This window comes from Tenrec ecaudatus, chromosome 2 (assembly GCF_050624435.1).
Source record: "Tenrec ecaudatus isolate mTenEca1 chromosome 2, mTenEca1.hap1, whole genome shotgun sequence".
Classification (NCBI taxonomy): Eukaryota; Metazoa; Chordata; class Mammalia; order Afrosoricida; family Tenrecidae; genus Tenrec; species Tenrec ecaudatus.
This window is the reverse complement of record NC_134531.1, coordinates 66613028-66638122: the sequence shown is the minus strand read 5'-3', so window position 1 is coordinate 66638122 and position 25095 is coordinate 66613028. Positions and strand designations below refer to the sequence as shown.

The 25095-nt window shown below is 41.5% G+C and overlaps 2 protein-coding genes across 3 annotated transcripts in view; both read right to left on the bottom strand.

Moving 5' to 3' along the window:
- Positions 1-15562: 15562 nt before the first annotated feature.
- Positions 15563-25095, bottom strand: part of SLC30A5 (solute carrier family 30 member 5) — a 37952-nt gene continuing 28419 nt past the window's right edge. For both annotated transcript variants that reach the window (XM_075541124.1, XM_075541125.1), the window contains exons 14-16: positions 23294-23520; positions 18119-18247; positions 15563-17553 (exon numbers count right to left, since the gene is read on the bottom strand). In XM_075541124.1, the coding sequence (XP_075397239.1) occupies positions 17383-17553; positions 18119-18247; positions 23294-23520 (527 nt within the window). In that variant the 3' untranslated portion in view covers positions 15563-17382. The remainder of the gene's footprint in view (positions 17554-18118; positions 18248-23293; positions 23521-25095) is intronic.
- Positions 18267-23272, bottom strand: LOC142439044 (uncharacterized). The gene has a single exon (XM_075541126.1). It carries the CDS (start codon positions 20755-20757, stop codon positions 18982-18984), a length of 1776 nt encoding a protein of 591 aa, XP_075397241.1. The 5' UTR covers positions 20758-23272; the 3' UTR covers positions 18267-18981.

The window sequence follows — 25095 nt, the reverse complement described above, 5'->3', positions numbered from 1 at the left end:
ACATGGACCTTGCCAGATGGAATACAAAGGAATCAGATAGACTGTATCTGTGGGAAAGATGATGGAAGAGCTCGACCTCACCAGTCAGAGAAGGCAAGGGACTGATTGTGGAGCCGATCATCAATCTCTCATACAAAAGTTCTAATGGAAGTCCCCAATTTAGAACACTGCATTAGAAACTACCCCTCACAGTGACAACCACAGTGAGTAAGACTGTGTAAACTAGACGGTGTCCACTATCTGTTAGGTAAACTGAGGCACGAAACGAGAAGAGATGGACCAAACTCGCCGAGGACTGATTAAAAAAGCAGGCTTTATTGGGGACAAGCGGACGGGTTCAACAGCCTACAGTAAAGTGAAGCTGTGGAAGCCGTGCCAGGGGAGCACTTGAGGGGTTTTTTAACACTCCCCCCCACCCGTTGAAGCTTCTGGGGAGTTGAGGTAAGGTGCGGTTTTGCTCAGTGGGGTGTACTTGACTGTTTGCTCGTTGTACAAGGTCAGTCTGTTCTGGTTCTAGGAACAATGAAATGGGTGGTCTGTGCTTTCAGAGGGTGCAGCTGTTCGCAGAACTAGCCCGTTTCTGGGAAACTCAGTTTTGGGGAAGGGTGTCCATGCTTTTACCAGGCACTCTCCTTGCTCAAACAAGAAAGGCTTAACACACTTGCTGCAGCGGTGCTGAACAGCAGACTAACTTCCGGTCATTCACTGGGTGATGCTTCATATGAACTAATATCCTCTCTTGCATTTAGATAAATCCTTCAGGACATCTTAAGAAGTCTCTAGAGGGTAGTGGAGTAGAGACCCAAAGTCCATCTGTAGACAATTGGACACCCCCCCACAGAAGGGTCACAAGGGAGGCACAGGAAGATCACGTCAGCCAAGAGGGTGCAGTCTAGCACTGGCAAAACATGCAATACCCCTCTAGTTCTTTATGCTTCCACCCTCCCCACTACCATGACCCAGTTCTGCCTTACAAATCAGGATAGACCAGAGCTTGTACACTGGTACGGCTAAATCTCTCAGGAACAATAATGGGAGTAGCAATGCCATGAGGGTACGGGGAAGGTGGAGGGAGAAAGAGGTAACCTATTGCAGTGATCTACATATAACACCCCACACACCCCGGATTATGAACAACAGAACCCTGGGTGAAGGGCGATAGCGGATGGTGTAAGATATGCAAATAATAATAATTTATTAAGGGCTCATGAGGGTGGGAGGGGGAGGGAAAAATGAGGTGATACTAAGGGCTCAAGTAGAAAGAAAATGTTTTGGAAAGGATGATGGCAACATCTGTACAGATGTGCTTGACACAATGCATGTCTGGATTGTCAGAAGAGCTGTAAGAACCCCCAATGAAAGGATTTTTTTTAAAAGTCTCAGTGTAAAAGTCCAGAAGCATAAGGAATCTAGGTGAGGACAAACTGGTTTGTGGAATCTTTTTACAAGTTGTGTGAACTATAAACCTTAATTTAATAAAAATTCTTGAACTTTAAATATCCCTAGAATACCTGGCCTCTCTCCGACCTGCAGACCCTTTGTGTGTCATTACACATTGAGACGCAATAGTTCTCTCTGTGGGGAGGTGTCCCTCAGGGATGTCTGGCACATTGTGGAAAGGCGCTCAGGCCACAGCACTGAACAAAATAGATGGAATACTCAGTGTTCATAAGGCTAGCATCTAGTAGGAGAGAGAGTATAAATCCATAAGTAAAAACATTAAAAAATCAGATAATACTAAGTATCGGATGCAAGTAAAATTTTGCTGAATATAATTGAAAATATGGTTACAGAAGTACACTGACAGAAAGCTGCCAGAAATTCAAGTAGATTCAGAAAAGGGCATTGAATTAGGAAGATGGTGAGATGGCTCTTGGTAGAAAGCAGAGAGTACTGGAATGACGTTGACTTGCGTTTTATGAACCATGCAAAGGCAACTGACTGTGTGGTTCATAATAAGCCATGGATAACATTGCAAAGAACGGGAATTCTAGGACATGTGATTGTGTTCATGGGGAACCTATACATAAACCCAGAGGCAGTCATTTTAATAGAACAAAAGACCAAAAAAAAAAAAAAAAGAACAAGAGGATATTGCATTGTTTAAAATCAGGAAGGGAAATGAGGAGCTGATGCCCGGGACTTAAGCAGGGAGCAAATAGTTTGAGAATGATGAGGGCAATGAATGTACAAATGTGCCTTACACAATTGATGTTTGTATGGATTGTCATAAGAGTTGTATGAGCCCCTAATAAAATGATTAAAAAATAAATAAACTTATTCCAAATTTTAAAAAAATCAGGAAGGGTGTGCATTCGAGTTGTGTCTTTTCACTAAACTTATTCAATCTATGCAAAGCAAATTCTCTGAGAAACTGAACTTATGAAGACTACAGCATTCGGATCGAAGTAAACCTTACTAAGCACCTGTGACATGCAAATATCACAAACTTTCTTGCTGCAAGCCAAGAGGACTCGAAGCACTTGCTTATGAAGATCAAAGACTGCAGCGCTCAGCATGAACTATTTAATGTAAAGAAAACAGAAATTCTTACCATGGTCAGTGGCGAAAAGATTGAGGTTGTCAAGGATGCCTTTTAATTGGATCCACAATGAATGCTCACAAAAGCAGAAGTCATGAGATCAGATGATGTATTGCATTGGGAAAATCTGTTGCACAAGATCACTTTAAAGCAGTGAGTCTCAACCTGTGGGTCACGACCCCTTTGGGGTTGAACAACCCTTTCACAAGCGTCACCCAATTATTATTTATTTTATTATTTATTTATTTTTTGTTTTTTCCCCCACCCAATTCATAATAGTAGCAAAATTCCAGTTATGAAGTAGCAACGATAATAATGTTATGGTTGGGGGGTCACCACCACATGAGGAACTGTATGAAAGGGTTGCGGCATTAGGAAGGTTGAGAAGCACTGCTTTAAAGTGTTGAAGAGCAAGGATGTCCCTTTGAGGACTAAGGTGCACCTGACTCAAGGCGTGGTACTTTTAGTTGCCTCGTAGGTATGTGAAGATGGGCAATCAATAAGGAAGACACTGAAGAATGGGTGCATTTGAAGGAGGATGTCGGCGAAGAGCATTGAGAGTACCAGGTGCTACCAGAAGAACTGATACATCTATCTTGGAGGAAGTACAGCCAGAATGTGCCTTAGCAATGAGGACGGTCAGATTTGGACTCTCATACTTTGGACCCACTCTTGGGAAAGGTGAGTACCTGGGAAATGACGTCATGCTTGACAGAGTGGAGGCCCAGGGGAAACAGGAAGCCTTCCAAGGAGATGTAGCTGCAACAGTGGACTCAAACCCAACCACCATCTGTGAGGGTGGTGCAGGGCCCGGCCGTGTTTTGATCTGTAGTATGTCGGGTTGCTACTGCTACTAACAACAACAACAACAACAACAACTCCGTGCTAGTGCTAGGCCGAGAATGAAAAGAAAATGATACAAATACAGTCGGTCGCTACTTTAGACCTGGCGGTCAGAGCAATTCTCTCTGAGGCAGTGACAGTTAAGCTGCAATTTAATTAATAGAATTTTCCGAGAGGAGGGGCTTGCCTGTGCAAATGTTAGGTCTGAATGAGTTTGGTCTGCTTGGAAAGGCCAGTGCGACTAGACAATAGAGGAAGAGCAGGAGGGATGAGATGGAAGTCAGCAAGGGTAAAAGGAACAAACCTGTAAGTCTAGGCAAGGAGTCTGGGCAATTCTAAATGCAAGGGAATCCTGGGAGAGTTTCACACCAGGTGTGGCATTATCTCCCTTTCATTTACATTCACCTTGGTGCAGAGAAGGGGTAGGGGTAGGGGTAGGGGTAAGGGGCTGAGTGGGAGGATCAGTGAAACAAAGGGAATTGTTAGTCTCCTATACCATGATTATGGATGTTGGCGGCACAGCATGATAATGTAATCACTATCATTTAACTGCATGCCAGAAAAATGTCCAATGGGCAAATGTTTCGCTGTACACATTTTTTTTCTGTACACATTTTTATGATACAAAGAAGCTACTGATTGTATGGTGCCAGGCAAAAAAACAATGGCGTGTGTGGTACTAGTACTGCTAGACAGAGGAGGTGGATGGGAATGTGTTTTGGAGATAAGAGTTGTTGGGTCTTTTTAAAAACAGAAATTATAAATTATTTTACTTTAGTTTTTAGTTGCTAGGTAATAATAACTTGTAAAACCAGCGGAATCTAGGATGACTGCTGTCTTTGGCTTGAGTAACACAATGAAGAAAATGAAAGGGTGAACAGATTTCAGGGGGCGGCAGAGTTGGGTAGGAAATCAAAATAATTCTAGTACATTTGGAATGTTTCCAGATATCCAAAACAAACAAAAGAACTCACTGCCAACGTGTCAATGCTGACTCACAGGAACTCTAGCACAGGGTAGAACTGGCTCTGCGAGTTTCCAAGACTCACTCTATGAGAGTAAACCCCAAAGAGACATTGATGAGGCAGTTGAGTGTGAGCATTTGCAATTTGGGAAGTGGTCAGGATGGGAGGTCGTTGTTACTTCTGACATAGATAGCATTGAAAGTTGGCCACCAAATGGGAAGGTTAGCAGAACACGGATGCCTAGGAGCAAGCCCCGAGGTTCTTCAACAATTAAAGATTGAGCCAGGGAGGAGAAGCAATCTGCTAAGGAAACTTGGGCAGGAATACCTAAGCAGGAGATCAGACAATGACTGGTATCTTAGAAAAGAGAAGTCAATGTTTCAAGGTGGCCTAGTTGTTTATCTCTGTTGTCTCCTGGAGCCCTGTTAAAACCATAGATGGTGAAGGGTTGTTTTTTTCAATACAAACTCCAGGATGGGCTAGGAAACAGCGGTGCAGTCAGTTACTGGCAAGTCAATTCTAACTTAAATAGGAGTCTGGAACTGCTCCAGAGGTGGGGGGGTTGTTTACATTCTCCTTGGTTTTCCCTTTTCCTTCATTTCTTTTTGTTGTTGTTGTTGTTGTTGCTGAAAACGTACTCAGTAGAACATGCTGCAATTCAGCAAGTTCAATCATGCCATTGGTGATCCTTTTCCAACTCCCCATGAACAGACTCCTGTCTCCGAAACTTCCCAACTGAGCTTCGCCCTTGCTGTTGTCAATTCAACACCCTCCAGAGACTTTTTAAAGAGCCTAGTGGTCAAGGTAGACATTGTTTACTGAGGAAAATATTGTTTTAGGATAGCTTAAAACAGCGGTTCTCAACCTGTGGGTCGCGACCCCTTTTGGGGTTGAATGACCCTTTCACAGGGGTCACCTAAAACCATCAGAAAATGCATATTTCTGATGATTTTAGGAACCAAGACACCGCTCCTCTGTCCATCTCCAGGCAGGTCTGCCCACATAGGAATACCCTGCATGAAGACTGTTACCCATGCTACACCATGTTTCAAGACAGTTTCATTTATTTGTCATTAGAGATAAATATTTTAAAATATGTAATTACATATTTTTGGTGATTAACCACTATTCTTTAATTATGTTCAGTTTGTAACAATGAAAATACATCCTGCATATCAGATACTTATATTACAATTCATAACAGTAGCAAAAAAACAGTTATGAAGTAGCAACGAAAATACTTTCATGGCTGGGGGGGTCACCACAACATGAGGAACTGTATTAAAGGGTCGTGCATTAGGAAGGTTGAGAACCACTGTCTTAAAGGGATTTGTTTGTTTGCTTGTTTAAGGTTTTAAAATTATCTCAGGGCAATACTTTTAAGGGTTCATCCAACCTTCATGGCTCCAGGAGGTCCCTGAGGATTTGAAAGTCTGTTATGCATTTCCCCCTTATTGATCAAGGTTATTTTATGGAATCCAAGGTCTGCAGATTGAAACCACCAGCCGGTGCTCGAGAGAAAGAATGTTTTTTTTGTCCTATAAAGAGTCTTGGATTTGAAAATGATGATGGCAACATATTTACAAATGTGCTTGACACACTGGATGGATGGATTGTGATGAGAGCTGTAAGAGCCCCCAATAAAAGTATTTAATAATAATGATAAAAGTCTTGGAAACACACAGGGACACTATGTGTCCTATAGAGTTGCTATGGCTTGGCCTCGACTTGATGGTACAGTCGAATGTTGGTTTTTTTCAGGAATGGTAGCTGATTTCATGGCAAAGGACGCACCATCTTCTTTCTCCTGACCTTGTTCCAGACAACTCAAACCAAATCACTGCCATGGGGTGCATTCTGACTCACAGCCATCCTATAGGCAGAACAGAACTGCCCATACTGGTTTCCGAGACTAATTTGAACAGTTTTGTTGATATAAGTCATTTAATATACAATGATTTAAACATATTAAAGAGAGATGTGCCATCATCACCCCGGTACATTTTAAGATATTTACTACTTGCTTGTCTTCATTATTATTAGCTCTTCATTTCCCCCCAACCTTTCCTGCCGTAACCCCAAGACACTTTTAGTCTACTTCCTGTCTTTATAGATTTACCTATCTTGGATTTCATGTAAAGAAAAACATACATCCATCCACAACTCCCCCACCTCACCCCCGCACCACGCCAAAGATAATGCCAACAACAATAACAGAACAGAGAAAACCTCGATTGAAAAGAAAGCAGAAAATAACAACTACAGTACCAGGACTCCTACTTCTAAAAGACCAATTATTGCTTAGATGGCTGTCTGCAAGCTTTTAAGACATCAGGCACTAGCAATGAAGTAGGAAATAGAACAGAAGCACGAAACATGATAGATGGCCAATTAGTTTGGATATCCCATGAAATGATGACCTCCACACCAAGGAAGCCAAGCCTACCAGGTGTTTATACATAGTAGTTATGTGTTGAGGTTGTTAACCACAAGGCCAGCAGTTCAAAATCACCAGTCGCTCTGTGGTAGAAAGATGAGGCTTTCTACTCCTGTAAAGAGTTACAGTCTCAGAAACCCATGGGGGAGGTTCTATCCTGTCCTATGGGGTGGCTGTGAATGGCCGTGGACTGAATGGGACTGAGTTTTGTTTGTTTTCCTTTTTGAAGCAGGCTCAGCAGCTGCCTTCTTGTTGCTTTTGTAAATATATCTGTTGCACATTTGCCACTTCAACTTTTCACAACTTATTGACATCAATTATGTGGTAGTTACATAATCTGGTGTCAACTTCAGACTATTAAGAGTGATGGGAAAAAGAAAAAGAAAAAAGAGTGATAGGGTGGAGGTTAGCCTGTCAATCAGGTCGCAGCTTGATGACCTCACTTGGAGGCACTAAGGAGATAAATAGCTTACTGAAGGCCACACCCACACTCTCCGCTTCATCTTCCTGCTGAAAAGACACATGGCACTATGATGCTGGAGCTAGAGCCCTGGAGCTGGAGGAGCCACGTGGAGACCCATATCAGTGCTGAGATGCTTCCACCACTACTGGATCCACAAGATTTTCTACCCACTGTGATCTTCCTGCATTTGGCATCATTGCATGTGTTATGTGAGTCCGAAGAAGAATTAGTAGACTGATATCAGACATATGGGCTAATATCGGACTTAGGGACTTGAACTGGATGGGACTGGGATGTTTTCTTAATATACAATTACTCTTTGATATAAAGCTCTCTCTTACACACATATGAGTGTCTCTGGATTTGTCTCTCCAGTCAACACAGACTAACACACATGATATTAATCAGTTGTGCCACCCTTACCATTAATTGATGCAATTTTTCCATCATCATAAATAGAAACTCAGTGCTCCATAAATGATAACACCCCACCCCACCTCTCTTCTTCCTGCCTCCTGCCCTTGATGGCCACTAATAAACCTTGGTGTCTACACATGTGTTTGTTTGTCTTCTGTTAGTATTATTAACTTATATTATGATTTTGGTGAACATTTATAGAACACATTGGGTTTTCATTCAATAATTTATACACATTTTGTTTTATGACATTGACTGTAACCCCACAATATAACAGCGCTCTTCTCGCTTCCTCTCCCAGTTTGCCATATTTTTGCACTTCTTTCCCATTCCTTCCCACCTTCTGACCCTTCCAAAAAAACCAAACTCACTGCCATCAAGTTGACTCCAGGTCACAGCATGCCTATATGACAGGGTAGAACTGCACCTAAGAATTTCTGAGACTGTCACCTTTTTTGGAATAGAGAACTTCCTTGTTTTCCAATGGAGCTGCTGGTGGTCCCAAACTGCTAACCTCAAGGTGAGCAAATGGAGACTCCTTTAATCTAAGAGGCAAGGATCTGCCTTGTAAGAAACGATTCAGGAGGTTATCCCCTAGCATCAACCCCCATGCTCCATCAATTAAGAAATCAATCTGTACAAAGCAACAACTCATGAACTGCAGCACACATAAATGCATTATATAAACAGTATCTTAAATTCTATGCCATTGGGTAAATTATTGATGTTATCAATGCAATTGCCTTATACCCCAGGCATTGTTGTTCTTGGTTTTTGTTTTTGTCATAATATAACTGCCAAAGTAAATCACAGTTGTTCATAAGCTGTGGACAAGCCGATAGACTCTGGACTCCCATATAATTTTAGCCCCAATCCAAGAACAGTTTTTATAGCATGGCCCTTCATGAAGGGATCACTGAAGATAAGGGTGATGTTACAGCAAAGGGTGCTACAGCAAAGGGTGGTGAAGAAAGCAGATAGTGTCTGGGGTCTTAAATGTTTGTATTCAAACAAGCAACCATCTAAGCAGGGGACATCTAAGTTCACGTCAAAGAAGTATACCAGCTCCTGATGCCAAGGGTTCAAGTAGACAGCAAATGTTTGGAGAATGATGAGGGCAGCAAATGAACAAATGTATGGATGTATGTGTGGATTGTGATAAGAGTTGTAAGAGCACCCAATAAAACTATTTAAAAGAAGTACACCAGCTTGTGTTGTCCAAAGATGATGATAACAAAATCCAAATATGATGATGGGAAAAGTATCAGAGTTTAAGTTGTAAACACCCAATTTGTAGAAAGCTATGAAGGACAGTGGGAACCCAGAATTCATTTGCAGAGTATCTAGTCAGATTGAGCCTCTGGCAGATGCCCTCCAGTCACAGGCAAAGGACTCAAATAGCTTTACTATCAGACAGAGATTATTGTAAACTTGATTATGGTGGATTGAACCATGGGATAATACGATACTTCATTGACCTCCCTCTCGACCCTACCTGAATTTGCTCTCAGTTCAAATATTTCTCGCTTGTTCTGAGACAGAAATTTCTTCTCTGGTTTTTGAAATATTATTGGTTGTCTTTTCTTTACTTTTAAATAAGATTTTATTGGGGGCTCTTATAGTTTTTATAACAATCTATACATCAATTGTATCAAGCATATTTGTACATATGTTGCCATCATTTTCTAAACATTTGCTTTCTATCTGAGCCCTTGGTATCAGCTCCTCTCTTTCCCCTTCCCCCGTCACACCCTCATGACCCCTTGACAAATTAAAAATTATTATTTTCATATCTTACACTATATCCCTTCCACCACAGTTTCTGTTGTTCATCCATCTGTGGGGGTGGGGTGGGTCTGATTATGTGTTGATCATTGTGATAGGTTTTCTTCTTCCCCTCTTTTGCCTACCTTCCCCCTAGCCTCCTAGTATTGATACTCCCATTCCTGTTCCTGAGAGGTTTATCTGACCTGGATTCTGTGTGTCTCTGTACAGCTCTTAGCTGTACCTGTGTACATGGTCCGGTCCAGTCTACAGTTAAAGGCAGGACTGGGGTTATGATAGTGAAGGACAAGGAAGCCTCAAGGAACCAGAGGAATCTTGTGTGTTTCATATGTGCTTTACTGGGCCCTGGTCGACTCATCCCTTCCTTGTGACCCTTCTGTGAGGAGATGTTCCACTGTCTACAAATGGGTTTGGGGTTTCTGCTTCAAGCCCCCCACCTTCTCAACAATGATGTGTTTGTTCTGGGTCTTCTGATGCTTCTTACCCATCCCATCGACACCTCATGATCGCACAGGCTGGTGTGCTTCTTCCATGTGGGCTTTTTTGCTTCTGAGCTAGATGCCCGCTTGTTTTACTTTAAGCCTTTAAGACCCCAGATGCTGTATCTTTTGATAGCCGGGCACCATCAGCTTTCTTCACCACATTTGCTTATGCACCCATTTTGTCTTCAGTGATCATGCTGGGAGGGTGAGCATCACAGAATGCCAGATTGTTAGAACAAAGTGTTCTTGCGTTGAGGCAAAGCTTGAGGAGACGCCCAAAGTCTGTTCAATACCTCAGTGTATTGCCATGTGAATATATGGACATAGGCCTATACCTCTATTTTTATGAATTAATTTTTTACATAAGTACACACCTATGTTTATACCTTTATCCACAGCTTTTGTTTCAAAAATAATTTTATTTTGGGCTTGTACAGCTCTTATCACAATCATCCATCCATCCATTGTATCAAGAACATTTGTACATTTGCTGCCACCATCATTTTCAAAACATCTTCTTTCTACTTTAGCCCTTGATATCTGCTCCTAATTTTTTCCCCTCCCTCCCTCATGAACCCTTGATAATTTATAAATTATTATTTTTCATGCCTTACACTGACCATTGTCTCCCTTCACCCACTTTTCTGTTGTTCGTCTCCCTAGGATCTATATGTAGATCATTGTGATCAGTTCCCCTTCTCTCCTCCCACCTTCTCTTTCCCCTTCTGGTATCACTACTCTTATTACTGGTCCTGAGGGGTTTATCTGCCCTGGGTTCCCTGTGTGTGCAGCTCTGATCTGTACATGCTCTGGTCTAGACGGATTTGTAAGGTAGAATTGGGGTCATGATAGTGGGGGAGGAGGGCGGAGGAAGCATTAAAGAACTAGAGGAAAGTTGAATATTTTATCAGTGCTATACTGTACCCTGACTGACTCGTCTCTTCCTTGTGACTCTTCTGTAAGGGGATGTCCAATTGTCTATAGGTGGGCTTTGGGTTTCTACTCCACACTCCCCGTCTTTCACATTGATATGATTTTTTTTTGTTCTGGGTTATCCATTATTTAGCTTCCTAGATCATTCCTGTTTCCTTTTGCCTTTCTCATGCTCCACCATCACACCTGTCCTAATTCCACCTCTTAGTACTTCCTTTCAGCTAGATTGCTATTGCTCCAGCACACCCAGGCTCTCTACTGTTCTCATTGATTAGAATTCCCTAATTGTTCCCCTGTGAGATAGTTTATTGTGCCAGCCTGGTCGATAAACACAAGTGGGATTAATTGAAAGGCGGCGATACACTGAGCCTCGCCTTTCTTGTCTCTCACTCTTTAATCATCAGACCAGTGTGCAGCTGCTTTGCTTGTTTTGTGCCTCAATTTAGAGGGCACACTACCTGTGGGACGCCTAGCCTGTGGACTGTCTCGCTGTAAGTTGAGGTACCTTTAAGACCACACAATTGAAATTTACATCTCCGGAGCTGAGGACTGACAGTTGGTGACCTGCTTTGCTGTTTGCTGCCTGTGCTGGGATAGCCTAGCTCTCTCTACAGAGCAGTACCTAGCAGTTCTCAAGACTTGAAGGATTGCTAGTGTCTCATAACTCTCACGGGAGTGAGTTGCACTGAGCTATTTGCTTTAATCATTTAACTGATCATTTCTTGTGTTATATCTATCTTTATAAATACATATATATATAATTATCAGCAATCTGGTTTTCTCTCTAGAGAACCCTGTCTAATAATACACCCTGTCTATGCTGTTGTTTGCTCACAGTTCCCTTCCCCCACCCCCAAGTGCCTCCAGAACTGTTGGTCCCATTGTTTTCTTCTCAAGCTTGCTTCCCATGGTTCTGAATTTTCTGGTTGAACAGCAAGAGCTCTGGGCGGATGATTCTACCTGGACACCATCTTGACTCTCAACCCCTCTTTAATTTATATTATTTCTTTCTGTTTCACTTCGTTTTTCATTGTTTTTCCCAGTGTTTGTGAAGCACAGGAGTAGATGCATAGAGACAATAATTGATGCAATGGTTTATTAAGAAGAGGGATTGGGAAGTGGGAGGGTGAGGGGGATTGGGGAGCAATGAAAGTGGGAGAGGGGAGGGAGCATTAGAACCGATTGTGAATATCTAGCTATATGAGATTTACCTATGGAAGTATTTGACAGTTGTACATACATGGTAACTATCGCATGCCATGACTCAAATGATGCTCCTGTCCAATGAGCATCTTCGGATTCCTAGCATCTATGGACATGTTATTTTACACGGCAAAAGGGACATTTACAGACTTTGAAATAAGATTATAATGAACTATCTAAGTGGGTCCAAAGTAATCACCCACAGCAGAATCCAGCCCCACTGCCATCAAGTTGATTCTACTCAGCGGACTCAGGGAGGGCTTTAAGGGAGTGTACCGTTCCATGTTTCTGTCTTGGGAGAAGTTGGTAGGTTTGAGCCACTGGCTCGCTCTTGTTATGTTGTTAAGTGCTGTTGAGTTGGTTCACACTCCCAGCCACCCTACGTACAGCAGAATACACTGCCCAGTTCTGAGCCGTCCTCACAGTCGTTGTTTGAAGCCGCTGTTGCAGGCACTCTGTCAGCCCATCTCCTTGAGGGTCTGCCTCTTTCACTGACCTGCCTTCCAAGCATGGCCTCTCCCAGGGACTGGGACATGTCCACAGTATGAGGAACAAGTCTTGCCAACCCTGTTTCCAAGCAGCATTCTGGCTATACTTCTAAGACAGATTCGTTTGTTCTTCCGGCAGTCCATGGTATTTTGACTATTTTTTGCCAGCACAGTTCAAATGTTCCAAATTGTCAGTGCCATTATGGCTCCTTTATACCATCTCACAAAGTGATCAAAGGCTGGGCTGTTTGGCTATTATGAATATGTAAAACAATGAGGATGTTTTTGAATATTTATAGAATAATGTCCAAGTGAAAAATGAAGTATACAGGTGTGTATGCATAAAATAAGTAGAAAAATATGAGAAACTGACAAGTGGGTATCTGGATGACAGAGGATTTTATACAATGCTGCTGCTAATTGGTAAAAACATGCATTTTTGCATTGCTATAGTAAATACTGGTTTAGAGAATCATAATCTAAAGTAAAGGCAGAATCCCTTGTCTACAGTGGTCTCACCCCTACTCCCTCCTGGCCACCCCTTCTGGACCTATCTTTTGAGGGCTAAGGTGTGTCCCCTCAAGGCCCTGGTAGTTCAGTGGCCTCATATGCATGTGAAAGTTGGACACTGAAGCAACAAAGCCCACATGGAAGAAGCACATCCGCCTGTGTGACCATGAGGTGTCAAAGGGATCAGTTATCAGGCATCAAACAACAAAAAATATAATTTTGTGCTCACCTTTCCCATACAATCATTGAAAACAAATGGGTGCATAAGCAAATGTGGTGAAGAAAGCTGATGGTGTCCAGCTATCAAAAGAGATAGCATCTGGGGTCTTAAAGGCTTGAAGGTAAACAAGCGGCCATTTAGCTCAGAAGCAACAAAGCCCACATGGAAGAAGCACACCTGTGTAATCATGAGGTGTCAAAGGGATCAGGTATCAGGCATCAACGAATTTTTAAAAATCAAATCATTGTGAATGAGGGGGAGTGCAGATTGGGGACCCAAGACCCATCTGTAGGCAACTGGACATCCCCTTACAGAAGGGTCATGGGGAGATGAGCCAGTCAGGGTGCTTTGTAACAATGAAACATACAACTTTCCTCTAGTTCCTAAATGCTTCCACTCTCCCACTATCATGATCTCAATTCTACCTTACCTTACCAATCTGGCTATGCCAGAGGATGTAAACTGGTACAGATAGGAACTGGAAACACAGGGAATCCAGGACAGATGATCCCTTCAGGACCAGTGGTGAGGGTGGTGATACCGGGAGGGTGGGGTGGAAAGGGGAAATGATTCCAGGATCTACTATAACCTCCTCCCTGGGGGATGGACAACAGAAATGGGTGAAGGGAGATGTTGGACAGTGTAAGATAGGGGAAAATAATTTATAAATTATGAAGGCTTCATGAGGGAGGGGGGAGCGGTAAAAATGAGCTGGTACCAAGGGCTCAAGTAGAAAGTAAATGCTTTAGCAATGATGATGACAACAAATAAACGAATGTGCTTGACACAACAGATGTGTGTATGGATTTTAACAAGACTTGTACGAGCCCCCAATAAAATGATTTAAAAAAAAAAGTTTGATATTGAAAAGGACTGAAGAAATGTGTATGAATTACGGTGCAAAGAATATTAAAAGGTATCATAGAGAGACAAAAGAACATAGATCTGTTTTAGATGAAGTACAGCCAGAAGAGAATGCTCCAAGCAAGGATGAGACTTTGTCTCACATACTTCCGACATGTCACTGGGGCCTTGTCCCTGGAAAAGGGCATCATGCTGGGTCAGTGAGAATGAGGAAGCCCCTGGATGAGGCAGGTTGATTGACTCAGTGGCTGCACCAGTGGGTCAAACATATTGACTGAGGATGGTGCAGTGCAGTGCAGGGCAGCGTTTGGTTCTGTTGTACCTAAGATTCCTATGAGTCAGAGTCAACTCAATGGCACCTAACAATAACATTACTTTTCTGATGAAGTGAGTTGAGTTCAAAGTATGTTTTATTTTGCATAAATACTTACATTACAAAAGTAGTCAAATTTACTACACGTGGAAATCACAACTGCCCAAACTGGTAATAAGAAAAAAAAAACAATGGTTAGGGACAAAGGGAAGGGAGAGGTGGTGAATGATTCTTAGGGCTAATGACTGACTCTAAGTATTATTTTAAAATCCCAAATGTTAAGTAAATAAATATATTTATCATAAGGGCTCAAATGGATAAAAAATACAAAACAAAAATGAGGCCATGGCTTAAGAAACAGAGTCTGACACTGAAAACAAGGGAAGGACATCACATCTAAGAAAGAGACAAAGGAGAGGGGCTGTGATCGGCTCCTGGCTGGAGGCTTGTGCTGAGTAGGCAGGTTTCCGCAGGTCCTTCAAGGCTGCAGTGCTTTTGGAGAGCTTGGGTGCATGTGTTCATAGGACTGGTGACATTGGGTTCTGATGGGTCAGTTCTGATGAGCTGGAGGTCCTGACATCACACAGGGTGGGTCATTTCTCCTTTGGTAGGTCTCCTCAGATGTCATGGTCAGTGATCGCATTGGGGTGTTAACGGTGTGTGGAACTTCACCCAGGCACACTGTCAGGTTAGCCACTGGGAAACTTATATACCACGCTTGCTCAATGGATGGTTCTCGCCTATTTGAGAGTTGTCTGAGTCAGGGAAACCAAAAATTGTCTCTCATTGTCATTGAGTTGATGCTGACTCACAGTGACCCTTATAGGGGAGGGTAGAATGGCCCCTATGAGTTTCCAAGACTAAGTGTTTCTACCTTGGAGTGGCTGGGGGTTTTGACCTTGTGGTATCCTCCCTGGGCTCGACCCCTTTTCTGAGGGTGGCACCACTGTCTGCAGCTGGTTGCAGCTCTGGGAGGCCATTCGCAAGGTCTTATTTAAACTTATGTGTGTACTTAACATCTAATTAATCTCTTGGGATGCTGATTTAAATAGAAAAAAAGAGAGGCAAAATAAGGAAAGTTCCCTTTAAAGTCAGACTTGAAACAATAATTCCTCACCTTTATTTAACCCTTTATTTTCACATACATTAATTCCCTTTAGTTCTTCAATATCATGTGAAGCAGAGTTGAGCAGATTTTATATTGGTTTCACATATGAAGGGAGAAAAAAAGATAACCAATTAGAGATGCAGACTTGCCTAAGGCCACAGGCTTTGTGTGAGCTGGAACCAGTCCCCTGGGTCTCTCATTACTGAAATGTCCCTGCCTTCCACTTGCATTGCTTTAAGCTCCAACTCATCACTCACCCTGATACCTAGCTCTCAAATCACAATTTAGTTTTCTGATGTTTACATAACAACTTTACTGTGGTGCTGTATTCCTTGTATCTGTCAACTTAAAATATCAGTTTGTGATTATTTTCTCACCACTCAAAAGTTTTAGTATGGATTGAAGATTCTGGACTAAAAATGGGCAAAGAGAAGGAATCTCAAAATAACCTTTCATACATTTCTAAAACCCTTCACATTGTTAAAACTGCAAAGACAAAAAATATGATTTACAATATACTTGCCATTATGATATAGGTAAGAAAATAGTCCCCACAAAATTAAGTCACCCTATCAAAATTTCTAGCATAAGAATGGAAGTATTCATATACTTACAAATAGAAAGAACTATTCAAAAGATTTTTGGATATTCTTTGGTGTTCATAAAATCTATTTACTGTAAAGCCTTTTGAGACTATACATTATTTACATTGGAAATAAAAAATACAAACTAGATATTCACATACAAAGTAGTAATAGGATATTTTGATTTCATGGTGTTCAAGTGTTTATGGCAGATTTTACTTTTTAGACCTTAAAACAACCACCTATTCTTTACTTAGTATGCAGTCACATGTTCCAGAAATTAGAAGGGAGTAACAAGCATATCCATAGGTAGCGAATTCACTTCTGAGTTCACAATTATTTTTAATTTTCTCAACTAGTTGCTCTACAATATGTGGAGCTAAATGGAAAAATGAAAAGCCTAGAATAGTTTGGTTATCAACATGCTCAGCAGCTTGGGGTACTAGATCTAAGAAAGGAAGTTCTCTTTTTTCTGGAGGAAGACAGTGAAGGAATAACATGGACAACCTTAGTAAAAATTCTGTACCCTAATAAATTATTCATTTTCAAATATTACCAAAAGTAAAAAATTTATTTTACAGAGTAGTTTTGTAATACATCAAAAATTTAATGTTATACTTCCCTATTCTCACTGCTTGACTTATACCAGTGGTGAAGTTTCTCCCAAATAATTTAATATACATTTAAAATGGCAATACAGATTGCACTTACTAGACTTAAAAGTTGGAATTAGAAATCAGTTTTATGTACAGAAAATTCATAAATATAGAATGTTTATTTCTATCTTATCCATAGGCTATGCAAAAATTGACTTAAAAAATCACTTTTTCATTGGGTCTCTGTAATAAACATGTACATACATATTTACATTGGAAATGCTTTCTGAACATAAAAGTCAATACACAAAAAATGTTGGTCTTCACCAGATCCATCATTAGTTGTTCATTTTCTAAGATGATGTGATACATTATGCTTGTTCAAATTTTAAGATTCCATTTATACACATAATTCAAATAATAATTATGTTATTTGTACAATCATTGCTTCATTCTGCATGTAAACACCTTTAGGAGAGTTTTTGATCCAAAAAGGAGTTAAAAAAATTCAAATATGGTAAAATGCTTCTGTACAATTATGTGCAATTTTCTTCCTTCTGGCAATACCATAAATACTGTGATCGTTTAATCTTCATTGTTCATTCCCCAGAGGTATTCACTGAGTTATCTCACATGATGTAAGTACCGTCTTTGTAGCAGTTCATGGACTCCATTTGTTTTGTCATAGCCAGAACATCATGAAATCCAGTACTCAGGCCAGACATATGCTGAAAGTATGCCTCTTTTTCCACCTGAACCGTTAAATTGTTTACGCCAGCATCTTTAAGTATTCCTGTAACCTGATAAAAACCGAACATTTTAAAGTTTATTATTTACTTAGATTAGAAACATGCATGTCTTAATATAGTGTGTTATAACTATAGACACATAGATAGCATGGAATACGCGAGTGTATTAAAGAGGGTCTTCAGGGACACGGAAGGGCCCTTCACACTAATCACGGGGCCCTCACTGGATAGAAATGACAATTTTTATACTATTGATGGTGGACCTTCTGTTAGTGGCTGGCTTTCCATCTAAATATCCATTTTAACTGATACATTTTTTAGGGCTACAGATAGACAAAGATAGACCCTCAGTTGATGATTTAGTCAGATCCTACATAGGCTTTTTCAGAATGTGAGTCAACTTCTGTCCTGTCATTCAGAGTAGAAAAGGAAAACAACCCTCGTCTCCAGTGGGGTTCATCCCGCAAACCGACAATGGATCCCTGTGTCCAGCTCCAGTGTTCACAGTGCCCCTACCCTAACACTGGAGTACTGCTAGCGAATTTAGCTGCATCTGTAGTAAGTCGCAATCGTACGCCTGAATGATCTCAATTGGCTATAAAAAGAGACTTATTACCTGCTGTACTATTCTCTGTTCCAGCATATCGGATGTCACCTGTATATGAACGGTTCCTGCCACGATACTGGCAGAATGACGCCAAAAGTGAGGGTCCCGGTATGATATTAAGCCTTCAATTTTCTGTATCTGTCAAATGAAAAGTGGGAGAGCTAAGTTTTACACGTTAATTTACTTAACACACAACAATCCCTTTTGCCCAAGAGTCACTATTAAGCGCGCTCGAGAGAGAGAGAGAGAGAGTGAGAGAGAGCGAGCGCGAGAGAGAGAGAAAGAGAGAGAGAGAGAGCGCGAGCGAGAGAGCGCGAGAGAGAGAGAGAGAGAGAGATCATATTAGAAATGAAACCAAGACCAAGCTCCCTGTCATCCAGTCGATGCTGACTCAAAGGGGATCGTTTTGAGGAGAAAGGGGAATGGAGGCTACCCATCTCTTTAAGCCGCCTGGGCTGTGTAAAAAGGTTATTTTGTATTCTCTATTGTCTCCCTAAGTCAGCGGTTCTGAACCTGTGGGTTACTACCCCTTTTGGTGTCGAACGACCCTTTCACAGGGGTGGCCTGAGACCATTGGAAAACATATTTCTTTTTTTTTTTTTTTTGCTTAAGAAAAACAGCTGACGTTTTACTCAGAGCCTCTCTGCCTAGACGGCCAGAGACGTAGAGGACACAGGCAGGACCATGGGAGGCGCAGCCAGATGATTTCATGATGTAGACCCTCTCTTTTTCCCCGCTGACTCTCTTTGTGAGGTTTCCATCAAAAGTTGTCAACTAAGTGGCGACGAGGCTGCTGCTTGAGGGATCGCCCAGAGAGATGACGAAAGCTCCGGGGCGGCTCGACGCGCCTTTCCAATTCAGGGTGAGTTGAGTTACGTTTCTTCTGTGTCGCTGTCCCCCAGAGAAAAGCGAAGACTTTGGAGCAAATTCCCAGTCTCTCTTTGATTGTTCAGACTGACATCGAACTTTAAAAGGTGTGGTGGTTCTAGCTGGTCAGCTAGACTGAGAATACGATCCCCTAGCCACCCTGAAGGTTTGTGGCCCAGGCTCTTGGAAGATGCATTTCTGGTTTTGCCACTGTGGCCAACCGCTTTAGTCATGGTCCTGGGAGCTTTAGCCTGAATCAATGCATCTTGTGTAGATTTTTTTGCCATCTTCACATCACCATTCAGTGCTGTGCTTTCTTTGGTTGTATAATCCCCACGTGCATCTAAATACGTGAGTTTAAAAGACTTTTTCCTGAAGTTCCTCGCTTTTTGTATTTCTTGGGGTGGAATGCTGACACTGGAACTTTCTGACGAGGTGGTTTCATCTGACTCATTATCTGACGACTCCTCTTCATCATCTGCCTCGTCTTCGGTTGGCTCGCTGTAGAATATTTCAGAGGCTTTGGAAGGGTTAATGTCGCTCTTTCTCGTTCTTTTCATAATTTCCTCTATTCTCTTCTTCCTTTCCAATCGTTCCTGCAAATTTTGCAACATACGTCTCTCATGTTCCTTCTTCTGCTCATTAGCTTCCTCCTGGGCTTTAATTTTGGCATCCCCTTTCTGTATGACTGTTGGTTGGTCTTCCTGTGCAACCTGGCTCTGCATCCCCACCTCTTCCTGTTGGTCCATGATCAAAAGGTCCCTGCCCAGGCCTTCGTTTGTCCTCTTGGCCAGCACTTGCATTTTCTGCATGGCACTTTCCTGTGTGTCGCCTTTTGCTTGCTCCTCCTCTTCCTTTTCCTTCAGCTCTTGAGCGAGCTGTCGCTTTTCAGTTAATATCTTGGTTGCCTCCTCGGCGTTCATAGTCCCAGGTGTGCTTCTCGTTGGGGACTTTATTGCACACCCGGTCTGTTGAACAGGTGTTCCTTTGTTAGAGTTAGATGATGTCTTCGAAGAAGGAGTTGGAGGGCGATTCTTTGGGGCTGGCCTGTTCATGGGAGAAGGCGGGCGACCCCCGGTTGTAGAAGACCACCGATAACATGATGTGTTGGACGGCAAGCGCTTCTTGCTCCCAAGACCTGAGGCAGATTTCTGAACAGACTGAGAAGAGGTTTCCTTTTTGCCATCAAGGGCGGTTACCACACACATCTCGCTTCCACTCGCTTCCACTGTGGCCGTGGGAGGGATGTCAGCCGTGGTCTTGGGGCGCACATCCATGCTGGTCCCTGGGCACACGTCCACCCCGGCCTCTGGAGGGGCTTCCACAGTGATGTCTAGGCTAGTTTTAGGAGAGACTTCGGGGGAAGCTTCTCCCTTGGGCTCTGAGGAGGCTTTTATGTCCGTCTTGGGGGACACTTTCATGCCAGCCGTAGGGAATGCTTCCATACCGGTGACAAGAGGCATCTCTACTTTTCCTTTGGGCAGGATTTTTGGTTTTCCCCAAAGCAGCATGCTTATTGTAGAGTTTGGAGGCAAACTGGGTGTCTTTGGTTCATCATTTCTAGGGGTCCGGATGGCTGTCTTAGGATGCTGGACAACACTGATACTGTTGCCTGATGTCTCCTTTCCTGGGATGGATAAGGAAGTCACACTTTTGCTTCTAGCTAGTGACGCTAGTGTTGGGTCCAGGAGATGGCTAACGATCGCGTGTGGAGGGTAGAGGCGACGAACACTTAGTTTCTCCTCCTTTCGTAGTTGGTCCAGTTCGGTAGATGAGTACATCTTAATATCTTTGCTGCTCAAAGACGCGCTTCTCTTCTTCTCTGTGAGCCTCTTCAGAGGAGGAGGATGAAGACCGGTAGCTGTGGTACATGCGGGTCTGTTGACAGCGACACTTTTTTGTTCAACTTTCTCAGTTGAACTAGAACGTCGGTTGGCAGATCCGCTCTCCACATTGAAGGCAAAAGAACTTTCCCATGACCACCTCTTTGGACGTAAGTCACCACGGCTGTTGTGCGCTGATGTTCGGGTCAGTACAGCTTTATATCTCTCCTTGTCTTCCTGTAACTTTTGTTTTCTTTTAAATTCTGCAGATGCTCTTCGCAGCTCCTCTTTTTCATTTTGTTGCCTCAGCTTCCGATGTTTCTCTTCCAGCTGCTTCTCATACAACAACTTCGCTTTTCTTACTTTTTCTAGTAGCTGGATTTCCTTATTGGCATCTTGGAGTCATTGTTTTTGTTCTCTGCGTTCTTTTGCGAGCTGTTGCTTTAGATCATTTCTAAGAACAGAGCCGTCAATTACGGGTTTAAATGATGACACATTGGAGGTTTTCATCACATCTGCACTAATACCACTTTGATTCCGTCTTTCTTCAGCAATAGCATGGGCTGCGGCAACCATGCGTTTGCGCAGCCCTCGCAGCGTTGAGTTCGGGCCGGCACCCGTGCCTTCCGCCATCTTGGAAAACATATTTCTGATGGTCTCCAGGCGGGTCTGCTCACACACAGATACGCCCACATGAGTACCAGGTGTGAAGACTGTTACCCAGACTACACCATGTTTCAAGACAAAATTTCATTATTTGTAATTAGAAAAAAAAATTCATAATATATAATTACATATTGTTTTTGATTCATCACTATGCTTTAATTATGTTCAATTTGCAACAATGAAAATACAACCTGCATATCAGATATTTACATGATGATTCATAATAGTAGCAAAATTAGTTATGAAGTAGCAATGAAAAAAAGTTTTATGGTTTTCCCTTCCTCAATGCTAGGAGTAAAGGTTGGCGTTTGAAACCCACCAGCTGCTCTGCAAGAGAAAGATGGGGTGTTGGCTCCTGAGGGTGATTTACTACACTGTGGAAAACCCCTACAAGGCTGCTAATGGTCAGAACCAACTAGGCGGCAGTAGATTTTCACCTGAATTACTGGGTATACCCTCTAATTCTTTTTTGCCATTTTAAAATTATATAGAAAATAGCTAGCAAGTGTTTCTTTCCAGGTGGCAAAATGATCTGTATTTGTATTAATTTTTCTCCTAGCTTTGGATTATTATGTAGCTTGAAGCTTTCTGTAGTCAACATATACTACTTTTGAAATTAAAAAAATTACTTTTAAAAGGAGGATATAGTACTCACTTATACATAAGGGTAAGAAAATCTTACTAAATTTACTTATGGAAATAGTGATTAAGCTAATACAATATATGCTACCACACATATACTTAAGATGCTAATGTTTTATCAGTAGATGACGATTCCTTAATATAACATGGCAAGCCACAAAGTGGAAGACATTCTACTCTGGATTTGCCTTTTGTTTAAAACCTTAATCCAATCCTACGAGACTGTCTTATTTTAAGGATTATGATAATAAACTTTTGTCTTTAATATATCATGTGAACTTTTTTGCTGGTCTGCCTTTTGTACTTCATATTTGTTTTTTTTTTAACATTTTATTAGGGGCTCATACAACTCTTATCACAATCCATACATATACTTAGATCAATTGTATAAAGCACATCTGTACATTCTTTGTGTACTTCATATTTGTTAATGGAATCTTTTGCCAATCTGTAGATTTGGTTCTGGTTCCATTACGAAATTAGTAATACGGCCTTATCTCCATGATTACATAAGTAGTCTTCTATTTTACACCTTCATTATTTTTTAGTCATACAATCCTCTGGATTTAAATTTATATGGTATTGTTGTGGAGAAAAAGCTTTTCCTTCCCTCCATGTGGAAATGTAACTGACTTAAAATTACTGATCTAGGCCAACTCTTCCTTCCCATTGATCTGAAATACCATCCTACCAAATCCTAAATTCTCCCAAGTGCCTAGATGACCTATTTCCCCCCTCTGTTGGTTTATGTGTTTATTCTTAAGATCAAGCTATTAGCTTTGTTAGTTAATTCTTTAACTTTATAATAACAATATAGGATCTAATGACTTTTGTTAATCCTATAAATAAATGCATTTCTTGCTTATTCTCAAGTATTAACTCTCCCAAATAAGCTTTAATATTGGATTATCTATTAACTCTGCTGCTTGTCCACCCAAAACCAAAAGTAAAACAAGTCCCAATGAAAGGTCATTAGACTACGATCGGGGAGAAATCAGGATGTGCACAATAGTCTTTGCCAAGAAAATACCTCTTTCCCTTTACTCTAGCCCTGCTGTGCGTGCATTAAGTCCTGTCATGTTTGTTTTTTTTCTTTTACTTCTCTCTTGCACATTCCCTGCTAGGTCATACTGAATTCTACTTGCTTTTATAAAAAGGAAACATAAGGAAGAACTGTATACAGTACCTTTTCTAAAGCAACATGTATCTCTTTTTCATACTCAGGTGGCAGTCTCAGAAGTAGGACCTGACAGGCATCTTTAATCAGTGGGATAACACTAAGAAATATTAATATAGCAATGAACAGAGAACAGAGGGGGTCAGCAATGAACCATCCAAACTGCTCTATCAGAATCGTGGAGACGATCACACCGATACTGCCAAGTGTGTCTGCCAAAACGTGTAGAAACACACCTACAAATACAGACGGAAACACAAGAAACTGTAGTTACATCTAATGTCGTTCTTTTGCCCATTTTACAAATATTACTGAACACCCACCCTGTGTAGCTTTTATACCAAACAGATGTCAGCGGAGCTTCTGGACTAAGGCAGGCCCGGCAAACTACTACTGAAAATCGGCCAATCACAATTAGTTTAATCCTGCTGTTTATGAGGATGGTATAGGACTGGGCAGTATATGAGGACTCCATACCAGACACTATGCTAAGGGCTGGTACTTCACACACGACTGAAACCATGGCCACTTCCCTATGGTGCCCACAGGGGAACAGTAACACAGTTTAAGTACATGGGCAACTATGAAGAGTGTGGTGGATTTTATGATAGTACCATTCACGTGGAATGCTTCTTAGGAACCATGCTTAAGTCAAGTCTTGATATTACCCAAATCATTTATATGAGTATTAAACAATCAGAACAATTTAACACATTAAATGATTTATATTGCACCCATTGTTTATAGCACAATGAAAAAAATCTTAATTCGCTTGCAATACAAGTTTATTATGGTATATTTATTGTTTCCCTTGTAAATAATGTCTATTTAATTGCTATTATGAAAAGAACTCTGAGGACCAAGGGTGTGAGAGACGATGCTGGGAGAGTGGAGGGTGAGTGGGTTGGAAAGGGGGAACTGATTACAAGGATCCACATGTGACCTCTTCCCTGGGAGAGGGACAGCAGAGAAGGGGGGAAGGGAGACTCCGGATAGGGCAAGATATGACAAAATAACGATGTATAAATTACCAAGGGCACATGAGGGAGGGGGGAAAAGGGAGGGAGGGGAAAAAAAAAAAAGAGGACCTGATGCAAGGGGCTTAAGTGGAGAGCAAATGCCTTGAGAATGATTGGGGCAGGGAATGTATGGATGTGCTTTATACAATTGATGTATGTATATGTATGGATCGTGATAAGAGTTGTATGAGTCCCTAATAAAATATAAAAAAAGAAAAGAGAATAAATGATTAGGGCAAAGAATGTACAGATGTGCTTTATACAATTGATGTATGTATATGTATGAACTGTGATAAGAATTGTATGAGCCCCAATAAATTGTTAAAAAAAAAAAAAAAAAAGAGTTGTGCGAGCTCCCAATAAAATGATTTTAAAAAAAAAATTAAAAAAAAAAAAGAACTCTGTAATCACAATAATTAACTTAAAAATGGATGTTTCCGGATAGGGCAAGATATGACAAAATAACGATGTATAAATTACCAGGGGCACATGAGGGGGGGGGAATGGGGAGGGATGGGGGGAAAAAAAAAGAGGACCTGATGCAGGGGGCTTGGGAGGAGAGCAAATGCCTTGAGAATGATTGGGGCAGGGAATGTATGGATGTGCTTTATACAATTGATGTATGTATATGTATGGATTGTGGTAGGAGTTGTATGAGTCCCTAATAAAATGTAAAAGAAGAAAAGAGAAAAAAATGATTAGGGCAAAGATTGTACAGATGTGCTTTATACAACTGATGTATGTATATGCATGAACTGTGAAAAGAATTGTATCAGCCCCAATAAATTGTTA

Coding starts and splice junctions, on each gene's coding strand:
- LOC142439044 (XM_075541126.1), bottom strand. CDS start 20,757: ATGTACTCATCTACCGAACTGGACCAACTACGAAAGGAGGAGAAACTA.